The 17,824-nt window shown below is 35.8% G+C and overlaps 1 protein-coding gene across 1 annotated transcript; it reads right to left on the reverse strand.

Moving 5' to 3' along the window:
• Nucleotides 1-1,478: 1,478 nt before the first annotated feature.
• Nucleotides 1,479-9,204, reverse strand: LOC140882278 (UDP-sugar pyrophosphorylase-like). Its single transcript, XM_073288189.1, has 17 exons — nucleotides 8,947-9,204; nucleotides 8,530-8,634; nucleotides 7,806-7,922; nucleotides 7,310-7,450; nucleotides 7,027-7,126; nucleotides 5,992-6,119; nucleotides 5,835-5,906; nucleotides 5,631-5,695; nucleotides 5,433-5,493; nucleotides 5,216-5,333; nucleotides 5,012-5,136; nucleotides 4,701-4,777; nucleotides 4,354-4,459; nucleotides 4,167-4,226; nucleotides 3,033-3,113; nucleotides 2,107-2,346; nucleotides 1,479-1,804 (listed from the first exon to the last, which is right to left on the reverse strand). Exons 1-17 carry the CDS (start codon nucleotides 9,073-9,075, stop codon nucleotides 1,637-1,639), a joined length of 1,893 nt encoding a protein of 630 aa, XP_073144290.1. The 5' UTR covers nucleotides 9,076-9,204; the 3' UTR covers nucleotides 1,479-1,636.
• Nucleotides 9,205-17,824: the final 8,620 nt, after the last annotated feature.

Raw genomic sequence — 17,824 nt, forward strand, 5'->3', positions numbered from 1 at the left:
CCCATCGAATGAGATGTCCAAACAAACAGAAAACAACTGGACGTGAGCGCTAAAGTTCAGTATGCTAGCATGGGTAAACATACATATATGATGCATGCAATATAATGAATGGGTATCATATCTGTATAACGAATCAAAATCCACTCAGACTGGCGCCTAGGACATGAGCTGTAGCCTCGGGAAATCAAACTGCTGGACCCAATTACTCATGCCTAACTAGACGTGGACCTAGAATGTCCCCCGAAAACACTAGAGACGGAACGACGGTCGAGTGACTCTCAGTGCCTAAAACATCCTAACAAGGGTTGAGCACCCTATAGCACAGGCTTATCTCGAAGGAGATCCAAACTCAATATGAAATGCACATGCAACATAATATCTCAAAGCAGTAACATGCATCATGTCAAATAATATGCAACACATAAGCATGTAACTCGCTGGCTATCTCAGTAAGTACTTACGTACCTTTCTAAGGCATCGCTGACCATCTCAGTAAGTACTTACGTACCTTTCTAAGACATTCCTAGAAGCATCCATCTAGGTTTCAAGTCTACCATGTAGCACTACAAATCATAAAAACCAAGCATCATCTAACATGATCTAAAAGCCTTAATTAAACTAATAGCTACTCCCAAAACTAATCATGGTCTAGACTTAAACATGCGTCCGTCGTAAGTTCGCTGATGTCAAAGGCCCTGACCCAAGCACAGCTCCGCTACAAACCCCGTAGCACCTTGGTAGAGCCCGACCATCAAGAATATAACCCAAAAAACTCAAATATAGGCTAAGGATTCGAAATTCCCTTCAATTTGCATCTGAAAATGAAGTTTGGACGCATATTTATAGGCCAGTGATCGAACGATCCGATCTGGGTTCGAACACTCCGATCTAGGCATGGATTCCACGTGTAGAGAGCATTTTGACACTTGTTTTGCGGTTGAGATCCGACGGTCCATTCTGGTCTGGACGCTCCGAACTGCTTCGGTCCTTTCGAACTCGTTTGGCTGTTTCTGGACTGTCTGAGATCACTCCTGGGACTCTTCCTATCATTTTTGGACGTTGCGGATCTGATTTTCCACTTATTTTCATCAAATAATGACTCCTTAAGCATGTTTTGACACTTTTAAAATTATGTCATTTCTAACATATTTAAAATCACTTAATCTTCTAAAATAGAACCGAGCTACTACAATTACAATCTTTTTTGATGATATACTAGCAATCGGACTCATGCACAAGTTATACTTATATCGTAAAAAGTGTACGTATATATAATAGCAACTGGGTTGTGCTGTGCATAACAGGTGCATATCTATATTGCATTTCAAAGGTGTCTCACCCTCTTGATTTCTCTTTTTCCAAAAGGCATGTTAATCTAATTAAATTATTTTTGCAATACAAGCAAACACTTTATGAAGTTTTATTTTAGCTCCTACTATATGAAGGAACACTAAAACAAAGAATTAATTTTTCACGATAAAATGAGTTGAACCAAAAATTCAGATCAAAACTTCCACCCATAATTTCCAAATTTTCAGTTCAAAAAATTACATGTTAATCGGTTGTATTACAAAGAATAACAAATAATTGTCATGTGAAACGAAAGAGTGAGGGCTGAATCTACACAGAATTCTTTTCATGGTTTCAACACGAACTTTCCTGCTTCATTGTATGTATTTTCCAACTGCTCAGCTCTGTTTACCTTGAAACCTCTGATCCTCACTTCTTCGGGTAATGAAGTATCTTTGTAATCAACATCTTCCAGGATCCACCCTGAATTGCTGACGGATCCCCCAACTTTAACCTGGTTCACTCACATAAATAACAACGATTACATTCGCATAGTTAAACTGTCGTGCATAATGGTTTGAATCTATCGTTGTAGTTTATTTGTTTTTGTAATAAGAATTCATAGGCGAGATAATCTAATAATTCAGATGTCGGACTCCGTCAAAGATCACTTTCCTCTCGTATTTCATTACATGGAAAAGTTCTTTTGAGGCAAGATTTGTCATTTCTAGCAAAATCAATAAAACTAATAAGGTATGAAATATGGTTGATTAGGATTTTACTGATTGATCGAGTGTTTCTAGATTTTTCCCTTACCTCTGCGTCATCTGAGGCAAGTATAACAAGAGCGCCATCTAAGCAGAGATCTTCGAGGTAAATATTTTGGCCATTTATGACCATAGTGGATTTTTGTGAGACAGAGCAATTCCTACTGATTTTGCTTCTAATACTTGAAAATGTGAGCCCCCATTTTGGCTTCCACACAATACGAGGCCATACTTCCACCTCCTGTCCGTTGAATACATGGCGAATGGGATCATCAACCTTAACACCAGCCTGTGCAAAATCAACAGGATATTTCACTTCATGTCTAAACAGTATATTGTTTTATGAAATCTCTCATTTCCTCATAGGCACTACAATGATTTTTGTAGCCATAACATGAAAATAAAAATAAGGTGTTAAAGATGGTTTGGATATGTTCAAACTAATGGTATGGAAGGAAAAGTAAACAGGACTTACGCATGAGGTGAAAGCACATCGGAAAAGAGAGATCTCTACTTTGGGACTAAAACTTGTCACATGCACGACAATTATGACATGCAAATATTTATATGATAGGGGGAAAAAATGGACTCAAGGAAACAAAGAGGCGTGAGATTAAAATCTCACTCTTTCCAATCTAATTCATTCATAGTTTCTTGGAGTTTGATTGCATGAAAGAAGCTAATTCTTAGGACTTTCATGTTGTGCCTGCAGCTATGAATGTTCAATTTGCAGTTGGTATCACAATCTTCTTTTCCTCTAAGTATACTCTTAATTCACATAATGAATCACTAAGCGAAAGAAGAGATCAAGGTTCAACATCCTTGTGACATATAATTAGGATTTAGGACTGAAAATTAAGATAGGATGAACTAGTTTGATGTTGCCAACCTCACTGGGTTGGGATTAATATTTGTGCAGCGATAGTGCGTCACGTGATTTTTCAACTTAATTAAGTTTTTAATAGAACTACACACCTTTCTCAAAATAAGGCTGTTTGCCCTATATATGGCCATCTCTCCAGAAGTAGCACTATGGTACGGGTTGCCTTTAGGTACCTTCAAAAGATTTGCAAAATATTAGAGAGATGATAAAAGAGACATTGTCAAACAAAACTTGCAATGGTTTTTTCTAAGAAAATTTAGAAGAAGAAAGAAAAAAGGAAATAATGAAGTTAAATCCGATTCTAAAACAGCATAATATCATCCGATTGTGCAACCATGCCGAATCAAATACAAGTTTCCCACCATTTTTTTGTCAGTGACTAGATAAGAGATGATAGGATGATGAGGAATTATTTAACTAAATAACCTTTATTTGACCATGATTTTGAAATATAACCTTCTCATCCTTTGTGATTGAAGGACATTTGGCAAATTTTTTTTGAAGGAAGGTCATAAATAAAAAATTGAACAAATATACAAGCCTTCAATAGCATGACTTCCATCATCCGTGAACAATGTCGATCATCAATACTAAATATAAGAATAGAATTCACAGAGAAAGTATCATCGAATGGCGTTTTATAGCTTAATGCAAAAAAACATGTATGAGAACATCAACTTTCTATTCCATAAGTTTTCAAGCATCATCAGGAAGGAAAACCATAGGGACGAGTAAAGCCAGTCTCATATTTGCGCATGACAGCCATGGGAAAAAAAAAAATTGGAGCAGCAAATTTTAGGCTTCTTAGTAATAACTACTATATTCCTAAAAAAAAAAAAGTAATAACTATAAACTACTATATGAAATAAAAATTGCAAACTGACATTTGATCATGCGTAAGTGTCGAAAAGAAGATTCATACTCTGTTTTTTTTTAAAAATAAACATAGTTCACGCCAATGGGCAAAAAGACCTAAAATATTTGGTTCAAAGAATTGTCAGTGGTCCATGCATGGGGATGAATTTCTTAGCGAGGTTAGAGGTTTGGTAGCTTGCTGCCACCCCACTGGGTGCATTGGTGGCAGCACAGTAGTTCTGATGGCACATGAAGACATATGAATAAAGTCAAGGAGGGTATTACTCAGTCGGAGTCCGCATGCACGACAGTCTTAATGGGCCGTAGATGTAGGCACAATAATGCTCATTACCAATCAAATAGTGTCATACCTTAGCAGCATCTCCAGGATTGTTCTTCACAGGTGCATAAGCAAACCAACTCTCCATCACCTGATTGGTTACACAAGAAAACATCAATAATTTACACATGGAACTAGTAACAAAACATAAAGATATGTAGTTGAGAAGGAGAATTTAATTTGAATTCAAAGATCCAGAAGCCATAGCTTCTACTTACAGTAAATCCAACTCTAGCTGAAGGTGGAAGAGTTTTGGGATAATCTTGCATCATGCATTCAAGTCGAGTAGAGGATTTGAATGCAGTTTTGGTAGAATCTTTGTATCTGAAGTTACAGGGATCAAGAATCGGTCATTATAAAATTGTATTGGCAATCTTCACGGTCATCATTAAATTTATCTTATTAATCCAACCAAAAAGAAACACAGAGGCATATTTATTTCTTCTTGTTTCCAATTATTTTATGAATAACAGAGTCAGAGCAGTCCTGTGGTATATGCTGATCTTGTGAAGCGCCATTTCGTCACAAAAGTAGTAAGTTATCCAAAGAAAAGAAGAAAGCATACTTGGGGTTAACAAACTCCTTTATGGCACCCCCTGTTTTTGAAAGCTCCTCCATGTAAGGGCCAATTTCTAAAATCAGCTGCATCTCATAACTGCCAAGTCAGGTTTAACTTACTTAAAAGGAAGTGCAGTATTTTCTAATTCAGTTCATTTATTTGAAAATGCATGCCTCAAAATGGCCATTGCTGGAGAAAACGTCTAACCAAAGAGGCCCAGAAATTCAAAAGAACTTAGGCATTATCCACGCAGAATGAGTTCAAGAAACAAAAACCATAGGTGATTCAAAAAATGAAAATCAAAATAAAACACATACTTGGTTTATGTTTCCTGGGAAGGGGGAATAGCCTGTTTCAGAGTTGGCATCTCCCTCAGGATGCCCACTACCTCGCAGCAATGGATCAAGTTGATTGTATTCCACGTTGATAACCATCGTCCTCCCTTTGCAAAGCCAAACAAAATTATACAAGCTATCCACACTCCAAAGCAGCATACATCAATATGTTATTAACAAACATACCATCTTGATGAGTGAGTCTTGTAATTCCTCCAATCGCTTCTTTAGCTTTTCGAGGAACTGCAAGAGAATTAACATGGTACTCATTGGTGCCACTAACACCCAGTGCAGCTGGAATTGCCTGTACAGAACAGTGAAAGAATAAGGTGTTTGCTTCAGAGCCAAAAGCACTAACCACTTATAACATACACAACATCAGATAACCGCATTTCAACAAAACCTTGAATAGAAGACCATTAGTATCTTGGAAAAACAAAACCCATTTGCGACCAGAATCATGCCTGATACAATGAGCACAGAGTAAGTCTCACAAAATAAAGCCAATTTTCAGAAAAGCAAAAAAATTTTGAAGAGTATGGTTAACTTCTCCTTCATACAATGTGTCATTGATAAAGCTAAATCCATGGGCTAAACATACCATTCTTTAAGGACTCCACTTGAGTAAAGAAGTGAATGAACATCACCATGACCATGGGGTTTTGTCTGTGAAAATTTTGGAACAAAGAATCTCAAAAAGTGTATATATTTTTAAATTTTAATTGACATTTAAAATTCTTCATTCTGAGCTGGCCTCTTTGATCCCTCATCCCTGAGTGAAAAATAATTGAACACAGAGCCTAACCTGGATTTTGTATTTATTTTGAGGATCCACAGCAAGCCTGGCATCATTATCATCTAAGCAGGCAACCTTTTCCTAGAGGTAGTCAAGGGAAACTTTTGCTTATTTCAGCACGTTTTGGGCATGCCGCTGAACAGGGCATACAAGATAAGGTAATTACCTGCTTGAGTAATTTTATTTGTGCCGGTTTCATCCCAAAATAAGAATTTGACTCTAAGAGCTTTACGGTGCGTAAATGAGTATCATCTGATGTCATAATGGCCAGAGGAATCTCTGTCGGTCCTTCACCTGTCATGAATCAATAAAAATATGAGACAACTGGCTAATACATGCTGTTTATAAAAATCACTCCGTTCCATCCGGGAACATTACTAGCTTAACTCACTGATTCATTATGTTGTCCATAGTGTGGTTTTGTTAGGGACTTAGGTACATCGGGCAATAATAATTTGGACCGAAGTTGTTATCTAGTTTTAGAATTAACGTCTTGAGGAAGGGGCAAAAGAAACTGTAAGAATGTGGAGTTGGTTAGAGTTGAGCACACTGTTATTTTAAATGAATGAGATTGCTAGCTTAGGCTAGGTAAAGAGAGCAAGTCTCTTTGTACAGAGGTTAATCTCTAGGATCTACATTTCCATTATATGCCATTAAATTTCAGCCTATCTCTTATTTTCCTGTGTTGATTACTTTTGATAAATCGATACAAATATGTGGTTGTAACAGGATTATATTGAAGTCAACGTTATGGAGGATACTAGAGGCAAAAATATTTATACACACAAAAATTGGCATACATGTATAATGAGAATTGGCATGTCACTCAGAAAAGCTGATCACTATCTTGGACAAAGGAAATTGTTAATTATCACTCACAACTGGTAGAAAAGCAGTGTTCACCTAGTAATAATGTAATATCAATTCCCAGAACAGAATATGAACTAAACTCAAATGTGGAATGAAGACAACAATATATATTCATCAAACGAATATTTTTCCTTGTACAAGGAGCCATTTCTAAAAAGCAACCCTGAATTTCACAACTGTTAGAAAATATACATATGATGCAAAGAGTGCTGAAAGTCTAGCAGAAGTTAGCAGAAGTAAACATACGCATTCACTACTAAAAGTCTTTGCTGCCTCAATTAAGATTTATGAAAATCCAAACTTGTCAACCAAAAAAAATTGATAAACAAACCTCGGGTCAGCCTGCAGCTAGCATCTTGTAAGGCCAGTATATACTCAATGTAATGCTGTAAGAAACATGTTCCTGTTGTAGATTCAGAAGGCAACGCCACCTGGAAAAGACAAGACTATACTGTTAAAAGAACTAACACAAAAAATATTCTATTAATTTTCAACTAAAATGGCATTCATAAACATACATTTCAAAAAAATACCCATTCCACGTTAGACTTTACATATAGATCACACAAGTAATTAATTATAAAGACATTATTCAACAAATGATGGAGTATAACCTTTATGCCGTTGTATCCAAGACGTTCTCCAAGACCTCCAGCAACAAGGACAAATGCAGCCTTCCTAGCTTCCCGCACGCCAGCCTCTTCATATTGAACAAAAGTATCATCACCAAAAGTCAAAACTTCTCCAGATGGCACCTGTCACGGGATGATGCAAAATTAATTAAAATGCCGGTTTCAAACATTAAGAAAGTGAAAATTCCAATATGAAGATTTAAAACGGGGGGAACCGATAGAAATGAGTTACAGAGTCCATTCTCCGAAATAATTGATAGATTAGCATTTGGTTAGTTGACCAAAGGAGAGAGTCGGGCTAAAATAAAGAGGGATACAAGCATCTATACAAATGCTAGAAGCTCATTTACAGGAAGATATTTGAGCCAATCAAAACGTTTAGGACAAAATCATAGTATTATTAAATACCAAAGGCATAGAAGAATCATGTGCAAATACAAACTTTGTAGCATATCATAAACGCACAGAGATCACTTACAGAAGGTGTAAACCCATCATATGGGTTCTTCCCAGCTTTTGAATCTGCCAAAAGTTCCCTAGCAGTTTTAATATATGATGTCAAGCCCCCGAGATAACTAGAATTAAGTCGAGTTACCTGGGAAAAATAATGAAATATTAAATAACACCTCAAATTACGTGATTATATGGAATGACATTTACATTAACAAGGACAGGGAAAAGCATCCCATTTCAAACAGAATGCTGGGAAAAAAAAAGAGATGTAAAATTGAAATTTTTTTAACGTAAACACTAAAAGATTGTATACTTTTTCTCCTTTTAAACCTCCTGTCCTGGTCTATTAGAAGAGAATAAAATAAAATCAACAAGAAAATTTAGCTGAACGCAGAATCTAGGACAACCATGACCACATTCAGCCAACATTTTATGTTAAAATATGATAAAGCTGAAATTTTTCGGCAATTTATCCAGAGGAATGGCTGCACACATTCAAATTGGCATATGTTTCAATCGAGAACCAATTTTTGACCTGCTGAGGACTATACATAAATCTAATACACTGATCCCGTCCTAGAACAAGAATAAAGAACAAGATCATGAGAAACAAGACATATGACTACCACTACAAATACCAATGAGATGACACATTTAACAATAAACCAGGCATATCCATACGAAATTCAACAAGAAAGATATGAAAATTCCCATCAAAATTCAAACAAACAAAATAAACATAAAATTACTTGATCAAAAAATGCACGCTTCTGGTCATCATCGACCCCAGGGTTGGACCAATGCTCGAACAAATGACTCTGACCATTTTCCAGTAAAATTTTGGCCAGTTCAACCTATAAATCCGCGTAAGCGCATCCATATATCACATTAGATCCAATGCCAAATATACAGTTCAATTACATAGCACACAAAATGTATTAAACTTCAAATATAATCTTAACCATCTCTACCTAGCTAGACAGAAACGTGTGTGTGAGAGACACAAAAATAAACCACATTCCATTAGATATACTTTTATAAGCAGTTTCCAGCTAGAATATGTAAATTCCTAGATCACAGTCAAATCACACATCACGATTCAATTACACATTCAGTTGTGCACACATGAAAGTATCGATTCGAAAGCAAACATGGATAAAGAGGACCTGTTGAGGCGAGAGGAGCGAAAGATTTTCTCGGAGACCGGATGGTGCTGCGGTTGTCCAATCATCGTCGCCGTGGATCCGGAGCTCGGAGAGACGATCGGCGGTTGATCCAACGGCGGAATTCGCCATGATGTCACTTCACATTAATTTAACGGCTGCAATCTGATTAATTGAAGAAGATGATGTACGAGGATAGAGTACGGACGGTAGTTGAATTGAAGGGACTGAAAAATAAAATAATAAAATAAAGAGACGTTAGTTGTTAGGTAATCATCCAAGAGGGAATGCGAGTCGACACTCGAATTTATTTTGTCAGACTGACGATTTTTATTTTTGTAATAAATAAACAATATTTTGATATAAAAATATAATATTTTTGTATTAATAATATATATATATAGCTCCGATCCCCTGCACCTTAGGGTCCAGAAAAACTTGTGTGCGACCACTAAAACCCGGTAGTGGATTTTAGTGGTTTTTGTTTTTTTTTTTTGCACCACTAAGCACACAGTTTTCCTGCACCATCAGAATTATATATATATATAGTATAGTATAATCAAAATTGTTTGGGAATGAGTGAACGATCAATTAAAATCGAATTGAATGAATCAAAATTAAACTAACCAATTTTTTTTCCAACTGATGCTCACTATTGGAACCGAGCAAGCTAACCGATAAAAAGTTAATTATTTCTATTACAAAATATAGGTTTAATCGTTTAACTAATTTTCATCCAAGTCGATTTAAACCGAAAGTTTGCTCACTCATAAGAACATATGATTTATTTTTTCAAAAATTACATCTAAAACAGTCATCACATTCAACTGATATTTTTGGGTATGTGGACCATGTAATCATCTTAGCCCAGTGGGATAAGACAATAATGCTCTGCTTAATACCGAGGATGAAATTAATCATGTTAAAATTATGAAAGGGATAATAATGTATCATATAAGAATTAATATTTAATACTATGTTAGTAAGATATATGTGTTTGGTCCGTGTGATAGTAATCCAGATAAAAGAGTGCGTAATATTTCAATATTTCATATTTATCCTTTGACCAAACATAATTTACTTCAAAACCTATTTGAACCCATATCCCCACACAATGGAGATCTACAGTATATCCTCCCTCATCGCTATGGACCATGAATCTTGAAAACTCTCTCAAGATCGCATCTAATACATATCCTAGCACATCCGTGGAATACGTTCGAAACATGTAATATCAGTCTTTCTGATAGTTATACTTCAGATATGTTCTTCATTGATTTTTTTTTTTTTCTTTCGTCTCACTGTGTATATGAAAACCCAGATCTTGTAGGTTGGTTTGATGTTGTTTGCCTGGTTGACATAATACAAGCTTCCTTGGAGACTGCGAATCAAGCAGTGTTTTTGGAACCGGATCGGACCGACCGGTTCGACCGGGAACCGGTTCGGTCCGACCCCGAAAACCGGAAAACCGGTCCAATCGGTCAAAACTGGTCAAGAACCGGTTGGACCGGCCAAGAACCGGAAAACCGGTTCAACCGGTTGAACCGGTTTTTCGATTTTATTTTTATTTTATTTTTTGAAAATTTAATTTTTTTTATTTTTAAACCTTAAATTTAATATTTTTATATATAAATACATTATTATTTTAAATTTATACTTCATTTAAAAAAATATTTTAATAATTATTGGTTTTTTAAAAAATAAATAATTTATTTTTTAAATAATTTATAACTATATTTGATATTTTAAATATATTTACATATTTATTTAGCTTTCAAACTATGTTAAATATATATTTTATGTCTATTTATATAATTTTTGAGTTTTTAAAATTTCAAAATATATTATTTATTATATTAAATTATATAAATGGTTTTCCGGTTCGACCGTCCGGTTAAAACGGTCCGACCGGTTGGACCATTTTTTTAAGTAAACCGGTTCGATCACCGGTCCAGTTATAAAAACGCTGGAATCAAGAGCACTGCGAATCAAGAGCACTCGGTCATTTACTCAACATGTGTCAAACAAATTTCATAATTAAGATCAGTGTTTACAACACAGCTTATGGGTATCTCAATAATTTATATACCGCAAAAATTTTGGCATCGCAAAACTATGTGTAGGTACTTCAAAAAATGTTCAAATTTCATCTCACATTGTTGTGCCAGTGACCTTCAGAGCCAAATTTCATGGAGATAGGAGATGGAGGAAAATATTCTCACGAAAAATCTACAGAAAACGCAGGCGCCTGTGCGTTTTGCACCCTTGCACTGGCACCCCTGCATGGGCAAATTCCCAGGCATGCGGGAGGCACCTAGGTGCTCGGAAGTGGTGTCTAGGCTCATGTGGCACTTTTTCACGAAAAAGTGCATTCTTTTTTCAAGTTTTCTGATGTTATTTCATATGAAAGATTTCCTTAGGACATTCTTTTATTAGAACTAAGGTCATTCTTTTCAGAACCTTCTCCTTGAGAGATGTTTTTACTTGCCAATTTAATTGGTCCTCTATTGGTGTTTGGTTCATCTCTATGAGAAGAACCTTTATTAGACGTTTCTACTGTTCTTTGAATATCAGTTTCCTGATTTACCTTTTTGCAAAAAAATATTTTTTCAAAGAACACTGCATTTCTGGATTTAATGGTCATCCTTTTGTTCATTTCAAAAATTTCATATTCATGCACAATAAATATATATCCACTATTGTTAAGGGCATATCCAATAAATATGCAGTCAACCGTTTTTGGCCCAATCTTGACTTGCTTTGAATTAGGTATTTCAACTTTTGCCAAGCACCCCCACAGTTTGATGTATTTTTAGGAAGGTTTGTGACATTTTCATTATTCATACAATGTCTGTGGTATCTTATTCAGAATGTGATTATCTGATAGGATCACTTCCCCTCACAAGTTTTGGGGTAAACCCAAACTTATTAACAACGCATTCAGCATTTCCTTCAAAGTCCGGTTTCTTCTTTCGACAATTCCTTTTGATTGAGGTGAGTATGGTGCAGTAGTTCGATGAATGATGCCCGATGAAGAGCAAAAGTCATCAAAAGGTGCTCTGTATTCACGACCTCTATCACTTCATACATTCTTTATTTGTTTACCAAGTTGGTTTTCAACCTTGTCTTTATAACTTTTGAACGCTTCGAGAGCTTCATCTTTGTTTCATAAAAGATATACGTAACAGTATCTTGTGCAGTTTTCTATAAACTTCACAAAGTACTTTTTTCTCCTTTTGTTTGCACAGATTTTAAATCACATAGGACTGTGTGAATTAACTATAGAGTATATGTACATCTTTCAATAGAATGAAATGGTGGCTTGGTCATTTTCGCTTCAACACATATCTCACATTTATGTGTTGGATTAACATGGTATTTAGGCTATAATTCTAGATTCATTAAACGCCGCAGAGTACTATAATTTACGTGTCCTAAACAAACATGTTATAAATCAGAACTGTAGTAGCCCGAGTTTTGTCTTGGTAATTAATCTTAATTTTTAATGATTAAGACAATATATTGCTTAAATGATATTATATTAGCAAGAGCAAAAGTTAAGATCAAGAACACATGACATGGTTGAGCACCAAGGGCTTGAGCATGAGTTAGGGCTCGGGAATGGAGCTAAGGCTCGGCCATGTGTGTGGCTTCGGCTCGGGAATGGAGCGTGGATTGAGCTCGGGTCTTCCCTTGGGGGCTCGGGCCAGCCATGGTGTGAACAATAATGGAGGGCTCGGACTTAGGGGCTCGGCCAAGGGAGTGTGTGGCTCGAGTAGGGTCTAGAGGTTCAAGAAGATTTAGTGCTTGGCCAAGGAAGTGTTCGGCCATGGGGAAGAGCACATTGTGTTCAAGTTGGGAATGATACGTGGCGGAACCAGAATCAATGCATGAGTTGACCTGCTAGGTGTCAAGAGCTCAAGAATTTGAATGTTTAGTGTCCTGCCAGATGTCAAGGTCTCATGCATTTTGGTTGAAACCTGTCCCAGCTTATTCTCTATAAATAGGAGCTGAGGGTTCGGATATTTTCACACCACTTCAATCACATTTCATATTTTTTCACGGACCAAGGAGTAGCTTGGGAGTTCGGGAAGGAAGAGCTCGGGGTTGGACCAAGGAGTAGCTCGGGAGTTTGAGAAGGAAGACCTTGGGGTCGGACCAAGAGGGCTCGGGTCGGGCTTGATCAGGTGCTGCTCAGGTCGGGTTTGAGGAGAGAGGCAAGGGGTTGGGTCGGGCTTTGACTTAGGACAACTAGGGGTGATCTTCTTTCAGCTTAGTTCAAACTTCGGTGTTAGGTACGAAAGTATTTTTTGAGATATCCAGACTTAGTATGCATGTATTATGTGTTTTCATGGTTTATTTGGTTATATGACATGATTTTATCTACATATACCTGTCATGATATTATGCTGCATCCATGAGCATATTGATCCTGCATTCTTGAGTTAGCTGGTAGTAAGGTGCTCACCCTACTTGTAGTGGATGGTTGGGCACGTTGACTCGTGTCAGGTCACAGGTAAAATCCAGTGCCAGGTATATGATCCTGATAAGTGCAATTTATGCACATAATTTATATATGATTTGATTTGACTTTTGTGATGTATCGAGTGGATATTATGTGTATTAGTTGTTGTTTTTGTGAGTTGCAAAAATTGGCGCAAAAGTAGCAAGAAGAAGCAGAAGGATGCATTATGGATTACCAACTTCAGAAAATTACTGGGAATTATTCAAACTTCAAAATCCGATCTTCACCGTTCATAATAAAGTTTAGGATGTTTGAAGCTGCTGTCAAAATTTCAGCTCAATCCGACGGTTAGATTGTGAGATATGATTTTTTTAAAATTATCGCGCGATGCAAATTTCATACCCGAGGCATGTGCTCGGGCGCGCCTGTCATCATGTGTGGGCGCGCCGGTTGAGCAATTTTGAGCGCATAGAGATCAGAATCACATGCGTGGGCGCCCCTATTCTCAAGCGCGCCCGCGCCATCGCGAAAGTCAATTTTTTGGATTTTTTGGGAAAGAAACCTTCGAACTTTCGTGGGCTTTTATTTATTGAATTTGAAGCACATATAAAAGGGATTCTTTTGCACATAATTGAGGGGAAAGCCACCACACAACACAAGAGAAAATTGAGAGGGCTCGATCGTGAACTTTTGGGAGAGAAATTTGGGCAAAACTTGAAGAACATCAATCAACAAATACGAAGATCGATCGACCGGACACGGAAGACCGACTACAGATTTGTTTTCTTTTTTTTGAATTTATATTATTGATTTGATGTCTAGTTTCATGAACATGATTTATTTTTGCAATATTTTGAATATGAACTAAATTTCTTAGTTTATAGGTTGATGTAGCCTGGTTGAGATGTTTCTAGAACTTTTGATATTTTTGGATTAATTGTAGTAAATCAATTATTGATCAAGTAATTGAAAAGACAATCAATTCTAGAAAAACAATTAATCTACTAGATTAAAGGACAATGCACATTTTAAGTTTTTTTTTTTGGGACCTCGGGTTGCTAATCTCGTTTTAGGGCAACTAATGATTAATTAAACAATTAATCAAACAATTAAAGAATAATAAATCAAGAGAAGAATTTTTTTTTGTTTTTTTTTTTAAATCTCCGAGCCTCGCTCGATCGGGCAAAGTCAGCCGATCGAGCGAGCAAAATGTCAAAGTCTCGGGTCTACACATTTTTGGTCTCGCTCGATCGGGCAAAAGCTACCGATCGAGCGAGCAACAAAAATCACATTCTCTGCCCATGAAAAACAGGCCTCGCTCGATCGGTAACTTTTACCCGATCGAGCGAGCCATCTTTTGCTCGAATTCTGCTGCTGATCTTTTGCTGTCAAAACTGTAATACAAGGTATAAATTCTCATCCAAATCAATTCTAAGCATGTTATAAAATCTAAGAACATGCATATAATCATTTACAACAACTTGAGCATCTAATCATGCGATTCGTACATCAAACAAATAACGTAAAAGGCATTAAATCATAAGCTACACTAAAGCCATAAGTGAGCTTCAAGTCTCAAGTCTTCTACTAGGTTTGATGTATTCTAATACATATTCGTTCAACTATAAACCCAAGTCCTCACGTGCTAAATCTTGCTCCCAAGCTGTCAATGTCATCTCAGACCAGCTCCTGCCCCATCTGTTGTGATGCACACATACAAAACAAAATAACAGCCGGATAAACTCCGGTGAGAAATCATTCTCAGTATAATCGACATATAAATGCGTTAAATAAATTCATATCAACTCTAAACATATCAACTCAAGAATAGAGTAAAGATAACGCATATATCGACTCAAACTTCAAATCAAAACTCAATTTATATAGCGCGCTAACTCAAGAATTGATTCTTATCACTTCATTGCCATCAAGATTCGTAACCGATCTTGACATGGATATCCATCTATCGTAGCCATTCTGGGCTAGAAAATAAGGTTAACCGCAACCTTGGCATAGAATCAATTCAATATACAATCATATCAAAAGCAATAAAGATCCACTACCTGTGATGGATCAACAATAACATAAGTTCTACCTCAAAAACAAATACTTAAACAAGTATGTGGTTTGTTCGGGATAACTCAAGAATAGTCGTTCTTGAGTTTCACAGTCCCTGACTCGCGATGTTGTCATTATACCTTTCATTTCATTGAGTCGTAGTTGCTTCAAATTTGTACAACTTTCATCAAATAATAGCAATCAAACTTGCTCAAGTTCATTATCCAATCTTCAAGGTAGCATAACTTCAACCTTGAGCTATTTGATATTGTTTCTCAAATGCTAAAATCTCGAGTCCGAATCTCTTATTTACAATCTGAAACATATCATATCAAGCTATTTATATCATCTACAACTCACATAAAAATCAGCTCAATCATAACTCAAACTTCAAGGCAAAACGAGTTACAAACTTTGCTCAATTCTTGACCGATTCGAATTGTAGCTTCTCGAACTCGAAACATTCAAATATAATCTGATATGAAGTGTAAACATGCTGCATATATCAGCAACCAACTCATATCTAACTCAGCTCAAGCATTATAAACTCAAACATGATCAAAGTCTTGAACCGACGGCATAACGGTATAAAATCGGTAACCGAAACGATATCGAATTCAACTAACATCATATTCATCATACACCAGCAATATATCATCATAACCCATCATCTAAGCAGATATAGATTTCGAAATATATGTTGTCATATCATAGCAATTACAAACGATAATCATTCTTCAATCCAACTTCGATATCGAACGGCATACGAACTCAAGAACACAAACATAAATGCATCATCTGATCTTTGCCATATATCGATATTCAAAACATGCCGAAAGGATTAAATACTTACATCAAATCGAAGGCCTCGTCGCAAGGATTCCACAACATCTTTCGGAATCGAAATCGGACAACCGGCGCAAAAGATACGGGATTTCGAAAATCGAAGAGCAAAAGAGAAAATAAGATCTCGACTCTTTCTCTGTTCTCATTTCAACTTTTCTAAAGGAATTCTGATTATACACGTGCCTATGCTGATAAGCAAGTTAATAATCTGATATGTATTGCATAAATTGCAATTTAGTCCCTCAAGTTGTCATTAATTGCAATTCAGTCCTCGGCCTTCTCTTTAAGTCAATTTCAATCCTAAATAATTTAAGAATATTAAAATTTAAATCAAAACTCTAAATATTCCCAAATTAAATATATTCGGATTAAAATTAAATAACTTCGGATTAATTAAATAATCCTGGCCTTTTGCACTTTAGCCCTTGCAACTTCAATATTTGCAAATCAGTCCCTAATCGGGTTGTATCTTCAAAATTCATCTTATTTAATTCCCGAAACATGGAATTTAATCTTAAATCCCATAAATATTCAAATCGAATATTTATTCTTTTAATTTAAGAATTCTCGGGATTTAATTCTCAAAATCCGTAAATTCTCAAATTAAATATTTTTGGTTCGGAAATTTAATCTATCATGTCCATAACTTCTCAAATCAATATTAGCCCATAATATGAAATTTAATTCTCAAATCTCATAATTAATAATTTAATATTTTCGGGCCTTACAAGATGAATACTGGGGAGCATGTTTAAAAGCTTATACTGGAGAAAGAAATTTAGAAGAACTTACTAAAACAGCTACTAGAAATAATGAAGAATTATGCAACTATACATCAGGAACTTTTCAAGGTGCACAATTAAATTATCATTCGAATGAAAAAGAATTATTAGCTTTAATATTCACAATTAGAACTTATGAAATTTATCTTATTTCTAAACCGTTTTTAGTAAGAACAGATAATATGAATTTAACATATTTCAAGACAAGAAAAATATCAAGAAATGCAGGGAGAAATGCAGCAAGACTAATTAGATGGAAATTGGAATTGAACCATTATCAGTTCGAGATCCAACATGTCAAAGAAACGGATAATTCATTACCCGACGCATTAACCAGAGAACTTCATCCAAACTATACTATCCGTAGTAACGGAATAACAAAGGAGATCCTAAGTGATCCAGAAAATTACTGTGAGTCATCCGAACATGCCTCAGAAAGCATGGGGAATATAAATTGATGAAATGAGATTTATATTCAGAAATATGAATTATTTTATGACTTTCAGTCATCCGAACATGCCTCAGAAAGTATGGGGAATATAAATTAATGAAATGAGATTTGTATTCAGAAACATAAATTACTCTTTGAGTAAAATAATCAATTTAAGATTGATTCAATTCTTGCAAAAGAATTTATAAATGCAATGATACGCATAATAAAACTATCCGAATTACTCACGAAAAGAGTTATTTTACTAACCATTATATATATAAATATGTTTTATTGTGC

This window comes from Henckelia pumila, chromosome 2, assembly GCF_033568475.1.
Source record: "Henckelia pumila isolate YLH828 chromosome 2, ASM3356847v2, whole genome shotgun sequence".
In the NCBI taxonomy this organism is placed as follows: Eukaryota; Viridiplantae; Streptophyta; class Magnoliopsida; order Lamiales; family Gesneriaceae; genus Henckelia; species Henckelia pumila.

Excerpts from the sequence above, each read along its gene's own strand:
- LOC140882278 (XM_073288189.1), bottom strand. The coding sequence starts at position 9,075 with ATGGCGAATTCCGCCGTTGGATCAACCGCCGATCGTCTCTCCGAGCTC. Across the intron at positions 5,907-5,991 it reads AAATAAAATTACTCAAGCAG|GAAAAGGTTGCCTGCTTAGA; the intron begins GTAATTACCTTA and ends GACTACCTCTAG. Across the intron at positions 2,347-3,032 it reads ACAGCCTTATTTTGAGAAAG|GCTGGTGTTAAGGTTGATGA; the intron begins GTGTGTAGTTCT and ends GATTTTGCACAG.